This window comes from Python bivittatus, unplaced genomic scaffold (assembly GCF_059951505.1).
Source record: "Python bivittatus isolate LINGU-HERP-01145 unplaced genomic scaffold, Pbiv_v1 ctg000100_np1212, whole genome shotgun sequence".
Taxonomy (NCBI): domain Eukaryota; kingdom Metazoa; phylum Chordata; class Lepidosauria; order Squamata; family Pythonidae; genus Python; species Python bivittatus.
The window spans coordinates 5742069-5761719 of record NW_028277038.1 but is presented as its reverse complement, the minus strand read 5'-3'; the positions used below and the strand labels follow the sequence as shown (position 1 = coordinate 5761719).

The window sequence follows — 19651 nt, the reverse complement described above, 5'->3', positions numbered from 1 at the left end:
AACATTATTCTACCACTGGCAGTGTAACCAGCGGACCTTTAGTGTGCCCTAAAACAAAAGCCATCACAGCTCATAGGCGTGTTGCAGCATGCACTCAGCGCTGGAGGAGTCTGTCCTGAGGTGGCATTGTGGTTTTTGGCCGGGACCTCTAAGACTTGTCCTTGTAAAAAAAAGAGCACTAACAGGCTGTCGCTTTGGATACTGTATTATGGCTGAGGTACAACTTCATCATACCTTTGGGGTGCCGAAAGTTACAACACAGACGCACCCAATGGTTTCAATTGTTTACTGGTTGGTTTGCCTTGGTATACAAGACTCCCCTTTCACCGTTTAGGCGTTTGCTTCTGCCAGTCCCCTTGAACTGTTGACGTACTTCAACCTGGTATGTTTTTGAATCGGAAGCAGCAGTTGGCTGGGAAGACCGCAATGAAGGGAGGGGGAAAAAGCAGCAGACACTTTTAAGATTAGGAAGTAAAACAGCAGGTTCCTTCTGTGCTTGGTGGTCAGTCAGAATCACTAGCTGGGACATTCCACGGCTACTCTTTGGGGGAGCCTGTGGTGTCGACCTCAGCAGAAGTTGCCACTTCTGATGTCACAGCTGGAATTTCCACCGAGCCTGTGGAGGTGTCACTTGCTTTACTGTTTGAGTACTCGATTCTTTCAAAGAAGAAGAGCATCTCGCAGTGCATAGTGTGGGGAAAGAGGTCCACCGCCTCTGCTTTGGTAACCCGGAAAGGACTCCCTTTGACACGATGAGAAGGTGCTCGACAAAGGCTGTCAGAGAGGAAAGACAGTATGAGTCTTCATCCTTCTATTTTATAACCTGAGGTTGCTTCTCCCCCCATGCCCCCCATTGCTGGGTGGGCTGGCTGGCTTCAATTCTACACATCCATGGGAGACTAACATGAATCAGTGTTGGCCCATGGCCACGTAAGGATCCTTGCACTCATGGCAAGTGAACGGCCCAATCAGACTTTCTGAAAAATTAACGTCATTTGTGCACTCACTCCACAAAGTTGTTCATAGCAGCTCGAGGGTTGCAAGACACATAAAGGAGCTTTTTCAAGTGTTCAGCTTTTCGGATTGCGAGAATTACTTTGGAATCTAGAAAATTATGTTTGGGTAAACATTAGAATAAGGCTTTTGACCGCCAGAACAACTTCAAGAAAACAACAATATGTCTTCCCTTTGAGAGAAAAAGCAGTATGCAAACAAAATGACAGTAACTAAGGATAGAGGAATGTAAACGGCCATATTACCCAACTGTAACCGGTGTTAATAGTTTCAAGGGAAAGTAGGAAAAGGCTTATAGTAATTCTGCAGCCGACTATCCCTTTTCACCAGGAAAATTAAGGCTTAACTTTCCTTTTTTCAAAGTTACCCTAACCCACATTGCAGCCTATTTATATCTCATCACCAAAACTCAAAGGCAAATTTTGCATCTTTCCCCCCCCCAAAAGAAATAAGAGGCAAATGAGAAGACTTTTCTGGCCACATGGAGCAGAAAGCCGGCAGAGTTGCTAGATAACCTATAGGCAAAGAAGCATTTGGGCTGCTCTGTTTTTCTTCTCAGGGCATATTCCTTCTTGTCCTACTGCTCCATGTACAACTCTCTGTAAACTTAAAATTCTACTTAAATGCCACCAAGCCCCCCACTTACGTAGCCCTGCTCGGGGAGGATCCACAATTGTAATTGTATTATGCAGTGCTAATGTGTTAACCAGGTGAGGAACAAGTTCTTCAGCCTTTCCCCAGTGGAATTCAACATTCATCAGCCCTGAAGGGGGGGAAAAAACCCTTATTTTTGCATTTTTGTTAATATCTTAGCATAAAAAAAATATCATATACCCCCACCAGAATTCCTCATCAGAAGCATTTGCACATCCACCAGTTTGCGTACTGTATGTGTCTTACAAATGCATCTCTCTTGTGAACGTGGCGATAGAGTAACCGCAGGTACAGTTTTAACTATTTGCGAAGAATACACAGGAGAGCCACTGCAAAAGCAGGCAACACTAGGAACAGCAGGGATAATTCAAAAACAGTATAATAATGGTACAGGCTTTAGGGGTTAACCCCATTTTTCCTTCCGGTTGTCCTAAATATTTTTCTCTCTCTGCATGAAGAAGTTTGAAAATTTCACATGGCATTTCCACGCTTCCACCTATTCCAGCAACTGGCAGAACTTAAAACTTGCTTTAACTTCACAACTATCAAGCTGTTTTGTTGATTTGCCATTATGGCTGTAAATCTGTCCTTAAATTTATCTTCCTTTGCAAAAAAAAAAAAAAAAGCTATTTGTATCTATCACCACTTTTAAAAAAAAAAGTATTACAACATCGGGGCCTTGAAATCCTTTTTTCTTAACTATCAATGATAAAATTTTGGAGCGCTTTAGTCAAAGTAAGAACAAAATATCATTCTTGCATTTGGTTCTAACAGAAATCTTTGGAAAGCTGATAAAAATGTACTAGGGGACTCAAGATTTATTTTACCAACCATTAAGCTGGGCATTTGCTTTGGCATCTTCAACAGCTTCTTGACAAAGTTCAACTCCAATAACTTTTTTCACTTTCTACAAGATAAAAGGGAGTAACTATGGTTAATGCTTTGCCTATTATAAACCTAACAGGCAAAATCTGTTGCCCGCAAGCTGAATATTCTGCCCTCTTGTAGCTTCTTAGCAGTGTTGGTAACTCAACAGCTACTGGACATACAAGTTCTGCATCTGACTCTTCCCCCTTCGCTGTAGTGCCGTTATTTAAAAAAAAATGCAACTGCTTTAAACGCAATTACAGGCCAATTTGCATCAGTGATGCCTTAAGAGAGCCCCCTTTGCAGTGCTGTCATTATTTTGACTGATGTGAATTAAAATTCATGTTTTGAGTATTAGTTGCATGGGTCGGTTGGATTCAGTCTCCACACAGCCCTTGGACAACTACGACTGGGGGTTGTGGTGTCGCTGTCTCCCCCTTCCCCATGGAAACAGCAAGCAAACCTGTTCTTTCACCTGAGCAAGAGAAATGCCAATGGATCCAGTTCCACAGCAAACGTCCAGCACTGTGGTGTCCTGGTTGATCTCAGCCCAGTCCCGAATGGCAGAATACAGAACCTCGGCCGCTTTGGTGTTTACCTATGAAGTCCAACATTATTACTGTATTATCTAACAAGCAGGGAACTAAACCAGAGGCAAAAGTCTCTGGGATGAAGTAAGACTTGCCTTCAAACTGGAATAACAAATTAATCTACAGTGAAAAACTTCACACAGACTTGCGTATTGAAAGGAGTGAAAACCAAAACCACGTTTGGATCATAGAAACAATGAAATGATAGGACTTTTTTTTTTTTTTTTGGTCTATGACCATAATAAAAATTGATCTATCTGATCTATCTACCATAAGAAATTACTAAAATTTAAATGGCTAGCACAGATTATAAGATAATACCAATCGAATGACTATTTTAAGATTAAGATTATAAAGAAGAAACAGAATAGAGATTCACGTAATTTGGATAAAACTACAGGATAATAATGAAAGTTAAACAAAAGTAGCTGAAGTGAAATATAAACTCACTTTATCCTTTAAATCTACAGGTAAACTACATTTAATATTAATAATGCAACTGTAAGAACTATAGTAGTACGATATAAAGTAAGCGTATTAAAGGGATGTCAGTAACTTAAAAGGCTAAAGAGCTAAAAAGGCTAATCGTGCAAATTTATGGGCGTAATCAGTCTAATGGCTCTAATGATTATGGATAAGTGAACTGTATTGATAAAGTCACGGACTGCATTTAATAAGCACTTAAACTACATTAACTGGACCATCTGTAGGTGGATGTTACATAATATAACACAATTTTCCTACACTTAAAAAAAACGTTATCGCAATCATCTAGTAAATAGTGTAAATAAAAGTCATTGGAGTGACTTTCAAAGATATTTTTATTTTCAAGGGAATTCATACAATATGCCAGGTTCCCTAACATTCTTGGGGTGATGAACACAATTGGAATCTTGCAAGCATGGCACAGGGGTCTGAATTTTCAGTTTGATTTTTTTTTTTTAATTAAAATTAACACAAGGAGTCTCAGAGCAACAAGACAGGGCAGAATCAATGCATGCCTCTTATTTTACTTCTTCTTTAACACCTGTTTATTAGCTTGTATAATTTTACTCGTTAAAGTTTTAATGTACTGGGAGGTTTACAGTTGATCCCGACACAAATTCCTGTCCTCATTTTTATGGGGGAAATACAGGGAGGAGTGGACACCCACTCCATTTTCCTAGGGCTTCAGTTCAAAAACACAGCCCATCCAGTGCTTCCAACTGCAAGACCAGGTTTGAGCACAGGATCATGAGAAATTACCTGGAAAAAAGCATGGGGGGAAATCTGGAATTTTAGCCCTAGAAGATCTTCTTGTATGTACTTGTCACCAGCGATGTTCTTCAAGATTAAATCTTCACGATGGGGTGATTTTCTGAAGGGGGAAGAAGCAGGAAAACAGGGTTTCATGATGACCTCCGCTGCATCTGCACCTGATCATCATATTCGACTAGAGATTACGGATAAAACAAATTAGGGACAGAAAAAGAGTCAAAGCTGATGCTTGAACTTATTAATGCAATGATTCTTCAGCTGCAGTGGCACAATTAAGTAATCTTAAATAATGCTCGCACATTAGTGAAATGGAAGACTTATAAATGCTCCCATTTTATTGGGTGATCACTATTCAGGAACGTTCCCAAAGGACTAATAGAGACAAAGCAGGAAGAAGAATTCCACTAGTTAACATTTCACCCTGAAGACCTATCTATTTCCAGCCCCTCTTGATTGTCTTGGCAGTAACTGCGGATAGTGGCAACTAATACTATGATAGTAAAACAAATACATAAAGATCAATTCTTGCATCTGCCTAGCCACCATGGGAAATGGAGCAAGTTGCTCTTAGCTTATAGTATTTTTAACGAACCTTGGGATTTTTCATTAAATGCTTAGCATTTTGAAGATTCAGCTGTATTTTACAGCAGTTTTGTTTCTCCCTGACGGGGAGTGATGATAACATGTGCCCAATCTTGCCATCATGTTTTAAGAGAACTGGCGCTCTGCGTTAACCCTGAAAAATGTCTCTGTTATTACCTTTGACCTTCTTCTACAAAATACAAAGATGTTATTCCACTGTCCTTCCCAACGCCTTCTGTGAAGTACGTAGCCATGGAGGCTTGCAACGTAGCAAGTTGTTCTTTGCTTAATTTCTAGAGATTCCAAAAGCAGAGAGGGGCTTAGATGTTTAACAGCACAGCAAGTTTCAAAGGAGTGAAGAAAAATGAAGGTCTGGTCTTTGAAGCAAGAAGTATTCTTCCCCAAGAAAACCATGCATTATATCCCAGAACAACGAGCAATTTCCTGAGACATCAAAAACACTGCTTAAAGTATGTATTTTATTGTAGAAACCAAATTTAATACCTGTGGGTTAAAATAGGCAATTGCCATGACATGGCCGTTCATACTAGTACGAACTGTTAGCTGTTTCCAGTGACCTTCGTAGGTTTCTGGACTATAAACACCGTAACACGTCGACCTGTAATTTACAAATCCTTAATTACTAAATCAGGACTTAGTAAGTGCAACTTTAATAATTCTGGAAAGAAGAAAAATGAGAGAGTTTTGGGGACGTGATCGTGCGCTAGTTTCTAAAGTGGAGTTCCATCACTCTTTGACCTCTTTCTCCAGGAGAGACCACACCTTATAATGGTCTGTTCTTCCACAAGAGCGAAGACTTATGCATATCAGATTTCCAGATACTCTCCTATGTGGGAGAAACCTCCCTCACAGTTCCAGTCCTGGCTAGTTCCATAGAACAGGCTTGGGGCAAAACAGGGCCCTGTAACTACATTTCTATATCATGCAAGATCCAGGCTGGAGAGAAGAAAGCAGATTTTAAAAAAGAAAGGAACGGAAACCTCACATTCTAAAAATGTGTAACAGCAGATGGCTCACCGTATGTAGTCTTGAAAAGCTTTTGCCACCTTTTTTGCCACGGCAGGAATGTGAATGGTATCAAAGGGTTCCACCACAGCACAGGTGCCACCCTTGTATTTGCCCAGGCGGAAGCCGACGGTTTTGTCTTCTTGATTCGGGCCTAAGCCAATCAAAAATTCACATTTGTTGCGGTACTCAGTCTAAATGCAAAGCAAGGGAACGTTCAGAACAGGACCGTCAGGTACGCTGCCTGGAGTTGTACGAAATAAAGGCGAGGAATGACAATAACAACAGTGACAGCAACAACAACAACAATTCTTTCGTGTGTTCATTCATTCATTCAACCACTTATGCTTCTTAGCAGCAACAGGTTACTCTGCAAAGACTAGGTACCTCCTACACTTCATCTCAGACTTTTATTAAATGATATCACACAATGATCCTGGTATGCATGACCTGTAATGGCGATGCTTTCACTCCCTCCAAGGAGCAACACAGCCCATTGTGCTTCTCCTTTTGCAGGAACAACCAGGGTAGCAGCGTTCGGTTGTTGTTTCCCATCTCCCTGAAACAGAATTTCAAAATGGCTTACTGGAGTTAGGGAAGGGGAAAAAAATTACAAAACCAAAATGGGGGCCCCATCACAAAGCAACATCGCCAGCCGTGATAGTCATTTAAAGCAGTGGAAACTCTTGAGGGTGCTCTTCCAAGAATCGGCTAGAGACTTGCTTCCCGGGCTTAAAATCCAAGAAGGTGTGAGGCAGAAGAAGAGAAGAGGATACCCTGCCTCCCCAAGTAGTAAGCAAGTGAGATGGCTAATGGCCCACCTGAGCTAACAGTCCTGTATCAAGCATAAAAGGGCAAAATTCTCACTAGCCTTTCACCATGGCTAGGCAGCTGGGCAACCAACCTGCCCATGACGTGGCTTCTGGAAGTAGAACGTCCCTCTTCTGCACACTCAGTTCCATTTCCACCCCTTCTCCCCATGCTGTAAAACCCAAACTCTCCACATTTGAGCCCAGTATGCAGGTCATTAGAGGACAGCTTCCAGCTTTGACCCCTTACTCCAAATGGTCCATCTGCAAACGGTGGAAGAAATGAAATTGTTCTGGCCATCTCAGTGACCTGGAGCTGGAGAACTAAGTTCACCATGAGCATGTATCTACAAGGGGATGAAGTTTCCAGAAAAGAGAGTTACCTTGTCAGTTTCAACAGCACTTCTTCACACTGTTGCTTCTTCTTCACCAGCTGGTCTTCATATGGGATAGTCCACAAAGGAGTCACCACGTCTGCTATCTGCTTGCTCAGAGACTCCTCTTCACCTTTTAAAGGTGGGCGCTTGGCTGCAACGTCTTCAGTCCCTTCCTCTCTCTTCCTCTTCTTCAAAATGGGATCTGCCTTTGGCTTTGCCAACCGGACGCTCAGGTTTCGGTTCTTCCACCGGACCCCGTGGAGAACTTTCATAGCTTTGTCCCTTTCTTCCTCACTCTTAAAGGTGACAAAAGCAAAAGTCTGTTTCCCCATCAGTTTTATTTTATGCGGGTTAAGTCCATATCTTGCGAGGAATTTCTTTACTTCATTAAAACCAATATATTTGGGAAGATTCTGAAGTTCTACCTTATAGATTTCTGAAGTAAACAAGTCATCTTTAATATACCTGTACATGTTGGAAGTATCTGAAATATTCTCTGTATTTTTCTCTTCAGTTTGGACCGCTGACTCTGGAGTGTTACTTTTTGTATCAGCCGAGCACACGCAATCATTGTTTTCTTCCATTATTTCAGCTACTCTGTAAAGAAAAACAACAGAATCGACTCTCTTACAGCCCACAGTACTAAATACTGAACCACATCACAGGGAGATAACTTCAGGCTCATCAGTATAAAAGCTAACCTAATAAATTATCTTTGGGGCTGTCACGCCAAGTCAGAAAATGGAGTAAATCAAAATTAAATTGAACAATAAGCATTGTAGAAAATCTTTTGTGACTCTTGGCCAGTTAGGCTGGGTTACTAGCATGCTGGCTTTACACCAGCTCCAGAAGGAGAGGTGTGTTCGCTGCCTCGAGTTGACCAAATTATCTATCTGTAAAAAAGCCAGGGTAAAAATTTAATAATAAGAAAAATCAACTTTAAGCAATTACAAGACAATGTGTGGGTCAGCAGCTCTACTCCATGGGAACTACTAAAGGATCAGGAGCCTAACATCCAAAAGAAGGACAACTCTAATAAACTCATCCTAGCAAAACGTTAACCAGACAACCAGCGTAGTAGAAAGCAGAAGCCATGGATTGATCCAGGAACGTCTAAACATCCCAGTTTCCTTCTACTGGGAGAGTGAGTGCTAGTTATGCTGGGAAAGGGTGCCTTCCAGCTCATTCTGTTTTAACTTCTGTAGATGGGGGATAATGGGAGCCGTAATCCAAGGGACCCTTGCAAGGCTGTAGAGCAGCGTTTCTCAACCTCAGCCACTTTTAAGATGAGTGGACTTCAACTCCCAGAATTCCCCAGCCAGCATTTGCGGACTTCAACTCCCAGCAGGCAGGCTGGGGAATTCTGGGAGTTGAAGTCCACCCATCTTAAAAGTGGCTGAGGTTGAGAAACGCTGCCTTAAGGACACTCGTCCACCTTGATGTCATTCTGGAAGACATCTGACAACCGTCCTCTTAAAGAGAGCATCCGTCTCATTTGATGGGTTTCTTTAGTTTATAATTCTTGGGTGGATTCTTCGCTGGTTCTATAGATGGATTTTATTAGTGTTTTGTGGCATACGTTGCAAGCTGCCCAGCTTCGGAGGCGGTGGGGGGCATTTCCATTTAGATCAAGCAAGAATCGCAGCGTTCCAAAGGAGTCCCTAAATGGACGCGGTTGGCAAGCAGAAGGCGAGCAGGAAGAGCTGGGGAAAAGGCCAAGGCTGCTGCTTGCCAGTCCAAGAACGCCGGCCTTCCGCAACGCGGGGCTTTCCAGGCGGGGCAGGACTACATCCCCCAGAAGCCCCTGCCCATCGGGAGTCCGCCAACCTACTTCAACCTGGCGCTCTCCAGCCGTGCGCCCCTGAAAGCAGAGCGTTCCGCGGGTTTCTAATCCACTCGCATCCGGAGGCCGCCAGGCTGGGGAAGGCCGCAGGGGCGCCCCCACGCTCGTCTAGAAGGCCAAGGAGACCCGGGGGGGCTCCCCACTCACCTCGCCCACGGCCAGGCTCCCCCAAGAGGCGAGAAGCCCCACGGAACCGCCTCCGGCCTCGGCTGTCAGCTGCAGAGCGCGGGCGCAGGGAGGTGAGGGCGTGGCTTCCCAGGGGGCGGGGCCGCGATGACGCCTAGACGTCGACGCCGCTTTCGATCTCTGCCGTGATCGGCCTTTTTTTTTTTTTTTTTTTGGCCTCGCGGAACCATGGCTAAGAAATCCCCGTATATTCAAGCGCACAGATTGCGCGCGCGTGCGTACGTACAACAGGGTAAGCGTGAACGGACGTCAGCCCTCCTCCAAGCGGCGGCGCCATCTTGAGTCGAGGGGTCGCGCAAGGGCCGACGGGAAGGAAGACAAAGCGCGCGAGGGCCTGCCGCGCCTCGTTGCCCAAACCCCGCCGCCCCCCCGCGCAAGAGGGTTCGCCCCCCCAACGCGGGCCGGGGATGACGGCGTTAGACACCCGCCACCGAGCCAGAGCAAGCCGCCGAGAAACGTCGGCCTAAGCGGAGCTTCTCCCGTCCCGTCAGCCCTTGCGGCGGCGGCGCGCGGGCCGCGGGGGCGTGGCCGCAGCGGCGGGGGCGGAGTCAGAGCGGCGCGGCGCAGGGACCGAGCTCGCGGCGGCGCCGGCGGCGGGAGCGGACAGCGGAGGCGGGAAGCCGCGAGGCGACGGGGAGCGGGCTCGACGGGCAGGCGGGAGCCGCGCCAGCCCCACCATGGCAGAGACGAAGGTGAGGCGAGCCGGACAAAGCGGGCCAGGAGCGGCCGAACGGCGCCCCGCCGCCAGGCCCCTCAGGCGCGGGGCGGCCCGCGAGCCCTCACTCCCTCCCCGGCGCCGCCCGCCGCGCCGTGCCTTCGCGTCCCGGCGGGCCGTGGGGGCAACGTCCGCCGCGCGCGCCGCTCCTCTTCCCCCTTCCCGCGGGGAAGCGCCCCCTCCGCGCCCGGGCCGGGAACGCCGTCCGGGACTTCATTTCCCGGCATTCCCGGCCGCGCCGCGTGCGGCCGGGGCTTCTGGGAGTTGGAGTCCCGGCGGGAGGGACGCGGCCTCGTGCTCCGCTCTTCCCCTCCCGCCTTGAGCGGCGGCGGCGCCGGAGGAGGAAGAAGAGCGGCCCACGTGCTCCGCCGCCCCTCGCGGCCAGGCGGGATTCGCGGCCCCGCCGGGCGGAAGCGGCTGGAAAGGCCCGGAGCCCATCGCTTGCTGGGGCTCTGGCCTCCCGGGGCTGCGTGCTTTGCGCCCGACGCGCGGCCCCCCAGCCTAGCCTTCCGGGCTCGTTTTCTCTCGGGCCCTCCTTTCCCCCGGGAGAAGAGGGGGCTGCTGACCGGGGGAGGCGCCCCTTCCCCGGCAGGCTCTCAGGGCGACCGTCGTAGGAGCCCAAGAGCGACGCCCGCGGGTGGTGGCGGCTCCGTTGCGGTCCGGGGACCCTTCCCCGTACGGCCCCAGCGCTTTCCTGGTGGCCTCCAGCGAGGACCCAGCCCTTGGCCGCCGCCTGCCCCGGGCGCGTTTTGCCTGGTTCGACTTTGTACGCAGACAGTCCCTGTCAGTTCTCAAAGCGCTCTGGTCTCGGGACCCCTCGGCCGCCTTAAAAACGATGGGCGACCCCAACGAGCTTTGGTGGATCGGCGTTAGAGCTATCGATGTGTACCGAATTAGAAATTAAAACCGGGAAATGTTAAAGGGTTTGCTTATTTGACTTCACAGGCCCCCTGAAAGGTCTCAGGGACCCCAGGGGTCCCCAGACCACCCTTTGAGTGGTCCGTGAAGCTAACAGCTAAGCTAACAGCAGTGAATCCCTTAAAAGGCATCAGGTTCCATGAATGGAAATTTAAGAAAGCGGCAGATGTCTTTGGGCTTTCTGGGTCCAATGGGTGAAAGTCTGCTTTGGCATCGTTGTTTGTTTCATGGTCTTTTTTTTTTCCCCTGTAGTACAAAATAAAATACAGGTAAGGTTTGATTTTGGAGAGTTGACCTCCTCCTTCAGATTTTAAAATCCTCATTTATTTAGTAGCCATCAAATTCTAGTTGCAAAGTTCTCGTTCTTAGTTTTTAACAGCTGCTTAAAGTAGAAAACAAGAAAATACACAATTTGTTTATTTACTTTATTTTTATGCTGCCCACTGTGAAAGACTCTGGAGTAACGCCTCAGTTCTTTGTGACAGGTTAACATCCTTCTTTTATTGGCATTTTTATACTCATTTCTACAGTCTCTGCCAGGGTTCCTTCCTCGCCTTCTGATGCTGAAAGTTATTCTTAAGACATCATCATTATTATTATTTGTCATACATATTCACAAATACATAGCTTGGTTTTGGAATCCAAGAGGAGAAGGGAGAATGTTCACCAGCCTGATTAGAGCGTATTTTACTATGGTTGGATGTCATTTGAGCATCATGCATGCTTTATGAAAGGGAAGAAACTGTAGATTGGCCCTTGGCACCTGTATTTGGAGGCGGTTACACATTTGCACTCGCTTTTTCTGAAGTTTAGAAGTGGCAGATAATGTAATTAAAAGAACATGACTTGGAGGTTTCTGCTTGCTTCTGTGATAGTTTTGAACTCAGGCTGTTCTTTTGTAGTTATATTGACTGCCATAATAAGCTACTATTTTTTCAGAGTGAAATAGGTTTAGATTAACTTTCTAATGAAGGGCAGATGGGTGTGTTCATGAGAATTTCTATCTTAACTCTTTAAAATGATCTTCTCTAATAAGCCTTTAATACATATAAAGCTTTTTCATCTAACTCCACAGGATGCACACGAGGAGCATGACTCCGCAGCTGACAATGCAGATGATTCTAACCACGATCCACAGTTTGAGCCCATAGTTTCTCTTCCGGAGCAAGAGATCAAAACTCTTGAGGAAGATGAGGAAGAACTCTTCAAGATGTAAGTACAAGCCAAGCTTTCAGCAATTAAATTAACAGAATCTCTTTAACTTTCAGAAAGCGTAAGAGTACACTTTTAGGTATAAGACTGAACTCCAGTTGTGGTGGGAAATGCTGTAACATGCAGGCTTAACTGGACGGGTTGTTTAAACTCTATTCGAAATTGTAATGACTGTAACTGACTGCAACTGATTTAGCCATCCAGAAAATAGATTTTAAGAGCATTTTGTTTCAGAGAAGCTTCTTGAGAAGTTTTTATTAATTTATAACTTTCAAGCTTGTGCTGTCTGTTGAGAACTTGGTGGAAAAATTAGTTATCTCATGGAGGGAAAAGTTCCCTCCCTAAGATGCTAAAAGCTCCTAATTCAATATAATATCTGACATATTCTTTGCCACATTAATTTGTCCTCTTTTGTTTGCATTTTTTTTCTCATGAAGGCGGGCAAAGCTTTTCCGATTTGCATCAGAAAATGACCTTCCGGAATGGAAAGAACGTGGTACTGGTGATGTAAAACTCCTGAAGCACAAAGAAAAGGGGACCATTCGCCTCTTAATGAGGAGAGATAAAACTCTAAAAATCTGTGCTAATCATTACAGTATGTAATTTGGTACTTTTCTCCTAGTTAAGATTCCTATATATGTTGGTATCATAATGACAGAGTGAATATTAGCAGTTAAGATAAAACGCCGGTGCTCATAGATTGTTCTAGATAGCATGAGGCTCATTCTCAAGCATAATTAAAATGTGCAGAATGTCAAACAATGGTATGATCCAGTGCCATCTGTTTAGTCAAAGCCGTGCAGGTACATCTGTCTGTCCTTCAGCCATCAAGTTCAGATCATGGCGTTGCAGGCAGAGAAGACATACAAGTTGACTGAAACAAGCAAAGTGAATTCTGCAGTACAGGAGACAGACAAACCCTGCCCAGGGTCAAACTAATAGCAGTCTAGCTTCCTTCAGTTCAGCAATTCTAGGGAAACTGTGCAGGGGCCATTTATTATATTTGGAGTTACAAGCTGCATTGTTAGAAGCTTTGTTAAACAAGCTGTGGACAGCAGCAGTAGCATTCTGAAATACAATTTTAATTACGAATAATAGATAATTGCCCATTCGTTCTTTTTTAGATAGACTTGATCTTCCATGCTGGTTCTTAACAGCCTTATAAGCTGCTTATAAGAAATGAATAACGGCTTGATGGTTTGTATTACCTTGTTGTATTACCTGTGCCTAACTCCTACTCCCCCCCGCTTCTAGTAACACCTTTAATGGAGTTGAAGCCCAACGCTGGCAGTGACAGGGCCTGGGTGTGGAATACACATGCTGATTTTGCAGACGAGAGTCCTAAACCAGAACTTCTGGCAATTCGGTTTTTAAATGCAGAAAGTAAGTTACTTGTTTTGGGGAAGCAAGACTTCTTTTAAAATTGATGTCCCCCTCCTTGTTGTTTGGGAATGATGGGGAAACCTCATGTTGAGGAGGCTGCTCTCTGCTAATATCCATTAATTTGTTCATTGGGCTGGGAGGAGAAGCAACTCAAATTTTTAAGCCAGAAAGGATGTGGTCCAGTCTATTAGAGGACTATAGATGGTGTAATGTATCTCAGATCTTTGCAAAGTCATGAAACAAACATGGATTTGGACAGTTGCTTCTCAGGCCTCACCCTGTAGAGTTACAAAGCTCCCTTTTTCTGCTGAATGAAGTACGTGCAGTTTCTGTCTAGTATTAGATGATAGTGACCTCAAGTGGCCACTAATATAGCCTCTCCTGGTACACCAATTAACAATTTTGGTTTTATGGAAATTATCCCCCTGTTCTCTAATGCTGGTAATGACCTCACCACTGCTTGTTTTAATTCTTTGCTCAGGTAATTATTTTTCTCTCAAAATGGCAGCTGGCTTCTGGAAGGTGAAATTTGGCTGAAATGTTATCCCCTGCATACAGTTATGTGCAGATTGTAGCCTCTGGCTATGAAGTGTGTGTTTTTCTAGATGTTTTGAGTTGTTTGCTAAGTGTTTAGATCCAATGCAACATATTTATGATACTTTGCTTCTTTAAAATAGACGCACAGAAATTCAAAGCAAAATTTGAAGAATGTAGGAGTGAAGTTGATAAAAAGGGGAAGAAAGGTAAGATGTTTGTGTTAGTTTATTTCTGACAAAGGAATACTACCATCAAGAGATCTGAAGTGTTTCTGCAAAAGTCCCTGGCCAGTCAGACCAGTAGGGAAAATGTAAAATTTGCACCAAATATTTTACATAAGTCTGTGAGGTGTATATAGGTTTGGTGTTACTTAGAGTAGGTGTATTGAAAATAGCGCATTTGATTTGGTCATGAGTATTGTGCATTCCATTGATCTCAATAGAGTCAACTGTAAAGGCATAAAATTGAAGCTATTTTTCTGCCCTGATCCTATAACATTTAGACTGCTTTGATCATGCTTAGCAATTATTAAAAAGTGGAACCTTTAAAAATACCTGCTACAGCTTTAAATGTTGATAACTTTAAAGTGAAAAATAGAGAAGGACCGATATTTCTGGAAAAGCTTAAACCAAATTAATTTCATCTTAGGCAGTATATCAGCGTCTTACAGAATTAAGCTTCCCATTTTAATTTTCCCTAGGGTATCATCCCAGTTAGTCACAAAATTCGTTTAGACATAAATCAGATTGAAAAGTTTTTTCCACAGTAATCCAGGTTACTCTTGCAAGGAACAACACCTGCATTTAGAATATTCACAGGAGACTTGTTTCTCAGTAACTATACACACACACACACACACATACACACACACACACACACACTAAAATAAAGGTTTTTCTTGATGCAGCCTTTCTAGCTATAACAACATAGACATTTTTCAGTAGAAGCAACTCCCTTTTCTAGCATTCTAGAAGTCTTTCTAACATAATTGATCTCTCTGTTGAATCTCGTTCTCACCATTAAAGATGTAACCAGCCCTCTTTATAAGACCTTTTCATGGAAGGAGAAAATTTATCTTTCCCCCTTCCTCCTCTGCCATTTAATGCCAACTTTGTGCCAATGTCTGGTTTTACTTCTGCCTTATTGGAAAAGAAATAATGGGATGCTTTCAGCATTGATCACAAATTCTTTCATGTTTAGTTGTGGGAAATACATTCAAAATCTGCCTTGGGGAAGATCAGTACTTGATCTCAGTTATCTTTCATTATTTATAGCCCATCTTTGGCTATGAAAATCTTCCAGTATCACCAGCCAAATTGTATAAGCAGTCAGAAGGATATCACCCAACATGGTATTTCTGTAACCGGTGATCTTTAGCTATAATGGATGGAATGATTTGCCATCTGATCAGATGTGGTAGGAAGCTGGAGTGATTGTTTGGGGTCTAGGAGCCTGATGGCTGAAAGATCATTGAAGCAGTATTTTGGCAGTCTCATCTTAATAATTCTGAGATGTTGAGACCCACAATATTCTGATCAGTAGGTTTTTTATTATTTTCATTGTTTTGGCAGGCTCACTCTGTGCGTGACTGTGATAGTCAGTCACAGTGCTTTTTAAGTCTGCTAGAGTAGCAGTCCAGGATAATATGAACATTTCCTTCCTTGTGGATGTCTGTTTCAATTGTCTTGGCACATCACATTTAATTCTTAACAGGTTCTTATTGTTAAACCTGTGAATATGCTGCGCTTTCAAGTAATTCTTCTTAGATCTTCAGGCAAAGCAAATTGGAAAGTGATTTTCTTTGTTTATGTATACATTTGAACCATTTTTAAAAAAATACCATATCAAACGTAGCAAAAAGTTCTAATGTTATATTCAGTTCCTTGCATATCTATATATCTGCAGTTCAAACTCAGTAGTGCATTATTAAAAAGACTATGTTTTCCTGCTGCATTCCATAACATTGTTTCCCGTTAATGCCTATTAAATGCTAACGGTCTACACCGACATCTTTTAGCAGAAACAGACAAAAACGATAGCGCTGATAAAATTGCTGAAAAATTAGAAGACCTTTCTGTAAAGGAAGAGAGCAAAGAATTGGACAAGAAAGAAGTCAAGGAAAAAACTGAAGAAAAGCAATAAATCATTTTGGGCCTTGTGTTTTCCTTTTTCTTATTTTTTTTTTCTTAATTTTTACAAGGGACTTTATAAAGAACTGTATTCTGATGTTCAATTTTTTTTCTAAACTTTTGCCCTTTTGGAAGAGTTCTTCAGAAAAATTCCATTCCCCAGTCATGAAAATGTACTGTGCTAAACTTTCTTTTCCATAGTGGAAATACTTATTTATAGTCATCCAAGAGAGTGAATAAATAAAGCTTTGGAAATGGTATGAAAAGGACAGGGTTTTCTATATACTTCAGACGTATGGCTGCCATTTTTACCTTGGGTTATATGTTTGGGTGCGTATTTTAGGTGAGGTATAGTGTAACTGAATTATACCAATAGAAAAAGAGTAATGAAGATGTTTCTTATGCGTTGTGGCTGAACGTTGTAATGACTGAAACAAGAAATTTTATGCTAAGGTTCCTTTTCTTGTATTTGGGGTTTGAGTGACCTTGAGTGTCCTTGTGCAGCTTTATTAAAGAAAACGGCATGTCCCTTAGAATCTAATGTCATCCCACAATGGCCTGTTATGTATTTCAAAATACTGTGGTTCCTTTTGGTCAAATGTGGTGATGCAGCAAGGCAGAATATATGTTTTCAATTGCAGCAGAAATTGAGAGATGTTCAGTGATGCAACTTTTAAAACTGCTTCGAAAGCCTTTCTCTGCAGAGCAAAAACCTTACCTGCAAATCTTTACAGGCTCTTCTGTGTAGGTGGGACAAAAGTCCAGTTCTTCTGTCTGGCTATCTTTAAAATTTTCAGTATAAACTCACCATTTAGGTATTAAGACATGTAATACATTTTCTGTTACTTTACTGTCTTGATATAACATTTTCATAGTGCTTTCTGGGGAAATAGGGGCAAAATCACCTTTTTAAAGATAACTTTTGGTTGTGAGAAAACCACATTTCTTAACACCACGTGAGAAAAAGCACCAGTGCTTGAATTTGCGTCCATTAGTTGAGGACGTGGTTCACTTGTCTAACAATAAACTTTTGGGTAACAAATGTTTCACAGTGGGCTCCCTCCTCATTGCCACTGATACTTGAAAGATTATTCTGTTAACATTCACAGCACAGGTCGTATTTAATCTTCACCAGAGACCAAAAATATTTGTATGATGAGCTCCTGCGTCCATATACACAGATTATGCTCACCCAACAAAGTATATTGTCACTTGGCAGTTCTCATGGCAAAGTGGATTATAATTGGTCCTCAGAAATGGAGGAAAAGAGAGGGTTTTTTTACATATAACTCAGGCTTCCTCAGTGTGTATATGTACTGCAACCTGTCTTAGTGTGAGTCTCTCTTTGACCTATTTCTCTTGACTCTACAATTCTCCCCAAACGTAATGCAAGTTATCTGTCATACATATACGTTGAGAAGGCCTGATGCAGTGTCTTTAAAGATCCAACTTCCCCATGACAGCCTATACTGTTATGTTGAGAGTGTGACTCTAAAACATTCCTTTTCCTCTTGCTTGAAATGGTATGCACAGCGGGCTTTTTTTAATTATTATTATTAAAAGCTTTCCTTGTTCAGTTAAACAGCAGAACTGTCATGTAATACATTTTGAACTCATCCTTGACCTTTCTCTGGAATTTTTAAGTATTTCCTTGATTCTCCTCTCTCTTTCGTGCCAATCATTACATTTTTATGGACGTATTTGTTTCTTCCTGTAGTGTTTTTTGCATTACTATACTCTGAGCAAGGCAAGACTGCGAGGGTAGGGAGATGCAGAAATACCTCAACTGGTCCCAAGGATGTGTCAGTATATTCAACAGTAAGGTAAAAGGGCATTGAACTCTATTTTCAGATTAAAATCACTATAAATGGATTTTGGTTTTAAGTTGTCAAAAAGAGGCACTGTTCACCAAGCTAACTTTGAAATAAATTTAAACTTCATCCTTATTTTTGTTTTGCTTAGTTCTTGAAACAGCAAATGTTGCGGAAGTAAGAGGGGGAGGAAACCACAATCTGCGTGTTGTGTTTTCAGCTCTTAGAACCTTTGAATTGCATGGTCCCTGGATCATCTTTGTGTGGGTTATCACTCCTGGCCTTCCCATGAAGCTGTTTACAACTATTTAGTGGCTTGACTCCTATATTGTAATTTTTGGAACATAAAAAGCTAATCATGTGCAAAGAGCATCTGTTGAACGTTAACCTTTAGTGCACCTCCTCATATATCACTTGGGTTGGGGGCACAGGGAGAGAAAGGGAACAAATGCATCCTTGTTGCAGTGTGTAAACGTACTATGCAGGTAGTCTAAACACTCCCTTTGTAAAATCCAGAGCTTGTGTGTGCTTCTCCAAGGCCCCTTCTCTGTGCTTGTTATGGTGGAAACATGTTCAAAAACTGAAGTGAAGCCGACAGGATTTATGTAGTGTTTGTTTAACTTTATTTAAAGAAAAAAAGTTTCAACTATGCTGCGAAAAGGAACAGGAGCATAAAGTAAGATACTACAAAAGAAGTATGTGCAATCTTATTTTAATTGGAAATTGGATTGGTATCTGAGTTACTGCAGCTTGAAGCTGTGCTTTGTCTTATTAAATCGATATCACGGAATACACTGCAGCAAGCCTCTGTTTAAATGTGTTCTCTCGTAGTGGGCCAGTTGACTTGTATAAATAAAGCTGCAGTTTTTATAATTTGCAGTTCCATAAACCTCTAGGGAGAGCCAGATTTGGTGTGGTGATTAAGGTAGCAGGCTAGAAGCTCGGAGACTGCGAGTTCTAGTCCTGCCTTAGGCACAAAGCAACTGGGTGACCTTGGGCCAGTCCCTCTCTCTCAGCCTAGGAAACAGGCAACGACAAACCACTTCTAAAAAACCTTGCCAAGAAAACTGCAGGGTCTTCTCCAGGCAGTTGCAAGGAGTCAACACTGACTTGGAGGTGTGCGCGCACACACACATACATGCACGCACAAACCTCTAGAACACTTTCACCTTCCTAGCAGGACTCCTGAGATGAATTTGGAGAATGGCTTAATACTGTACACAGTAATAGCAAAATAATACTAATGGATGGTTTGGAAACTGCCTTGCAACATAAATACAATATATAGACATCAGTAAGGAAAAAAATCAGTTGGATTTGATGCCTCCACTTAACTGCAGAAGTAGTTTTAAGTTTCACTCCAGTGATAAATGTTCCTTAAATCGTAACCACATAATGCTATTTGAAGCCATGATGAATAATTCATCTCTCTGCATTGTAGTAAAATAAGATTTGGACAATAAATGCTACAAAACTCCTTGGTAAAAATCTGAATGTATGAATGTATCTTATGTAAGATACACATGTTACAAGATGTAATAGACATATTTGTGCTAAAAACCTGATGGTAATATATGACAATTTCTTACTAGGTCTTCACAACTAGGTCCTCTTAGGTGAAAACAAAATATTAAGGCATTTGATAAAGTAGTGCGTGTGGTTGCATCAAAATGGTTTTGTGCTCATATTCTTTGCAAGCTGTGTTTTCCACAATAACTTTGTATTGGCAACTAAATTTGCC

General features: G+C 42.9%; 2 protein-coding genes across 6 annotated transcripts; one reads left to right on the top strand and one right to left on the bottom strand.

Moving 5' to 3' along the window:
- Positions 1-272: 272 nt before the first annotated feature.
- Positions 273-9678, bottom strand: TRMT2A (tRNA methyltransferase 2A). 4 transcript variants are annotated; one of them, XM_088135341.1, is made up of 12 exons: positions 9432-9678; positions 7183-7773; positions 6441-6549; positions 6003-6184; positions 5469-5583; positions 5142-5257; positions 4371-4482; positions 3011-3133; positions 2500-2575; positions 1661-1777; positions 1008-1104; positions 273-774 (listed from the first exon to the last, which is right to left on the bottom strand). In XM_088135341.1, the coding sequence occupies exons 2-12, from the start codon at positions 7758-7760 to the stop codon at positions 537-539; spliced, it is 1863 nt and encodes a 620-aa protein (XP_087991467.1). In that variant the 5' UTR covers positions 7761-7773; positions 9432-9678; the 3' UTR covers positions 273-536. The 4 variants fall into 4 exon arrangements, with proteins under 4 accessions (XP_087991467.1, XP_087991465.1, XP_087991466.1 ...); XM_088135339.1 differs by lacking the exon at positions 9432-9678 and adding an exon at positions 9167-9336; XM_088135340.1 differs by lacking the exon at positions 9432-9678 and adding an exon at positions 9008-9160.
- A 25-nt stretch (positions 9679-9703) lies between these two features.
- On the top strand, positions 9704-18045 carry RANBP1 (RAN binding protein 1). 2 transcript variants are annotated; one of them, XM_088135344.1, is made up of 6 exons: positions 9704-9897; positions 11914-12050; positions 12488-12645; positions 13305-13433; positions 14111-14176; positions 15991-18045. In XM_088135344.1, exons 1-6 carry the CDS (start codon positions 9883-9885, stop codon positions 16110-16112), a joined length of 627 nt encoding a protein of 208 aa, XP_087991470.1. In that variant the 5' UTR covers positions 9704-9882; the 3' UTR covers positions 16113-18045. The 2 variants fall into 2 exon arrangements, with proteins under 2 accessions (XP_087991470.1, XP_087991469.1); XM_088135343.1 differs by having other exon boundaries at positions 15988-18045.
- The last annotated feature ends 1606 nt before the right edge of the window (positions 18046-19651 follow it).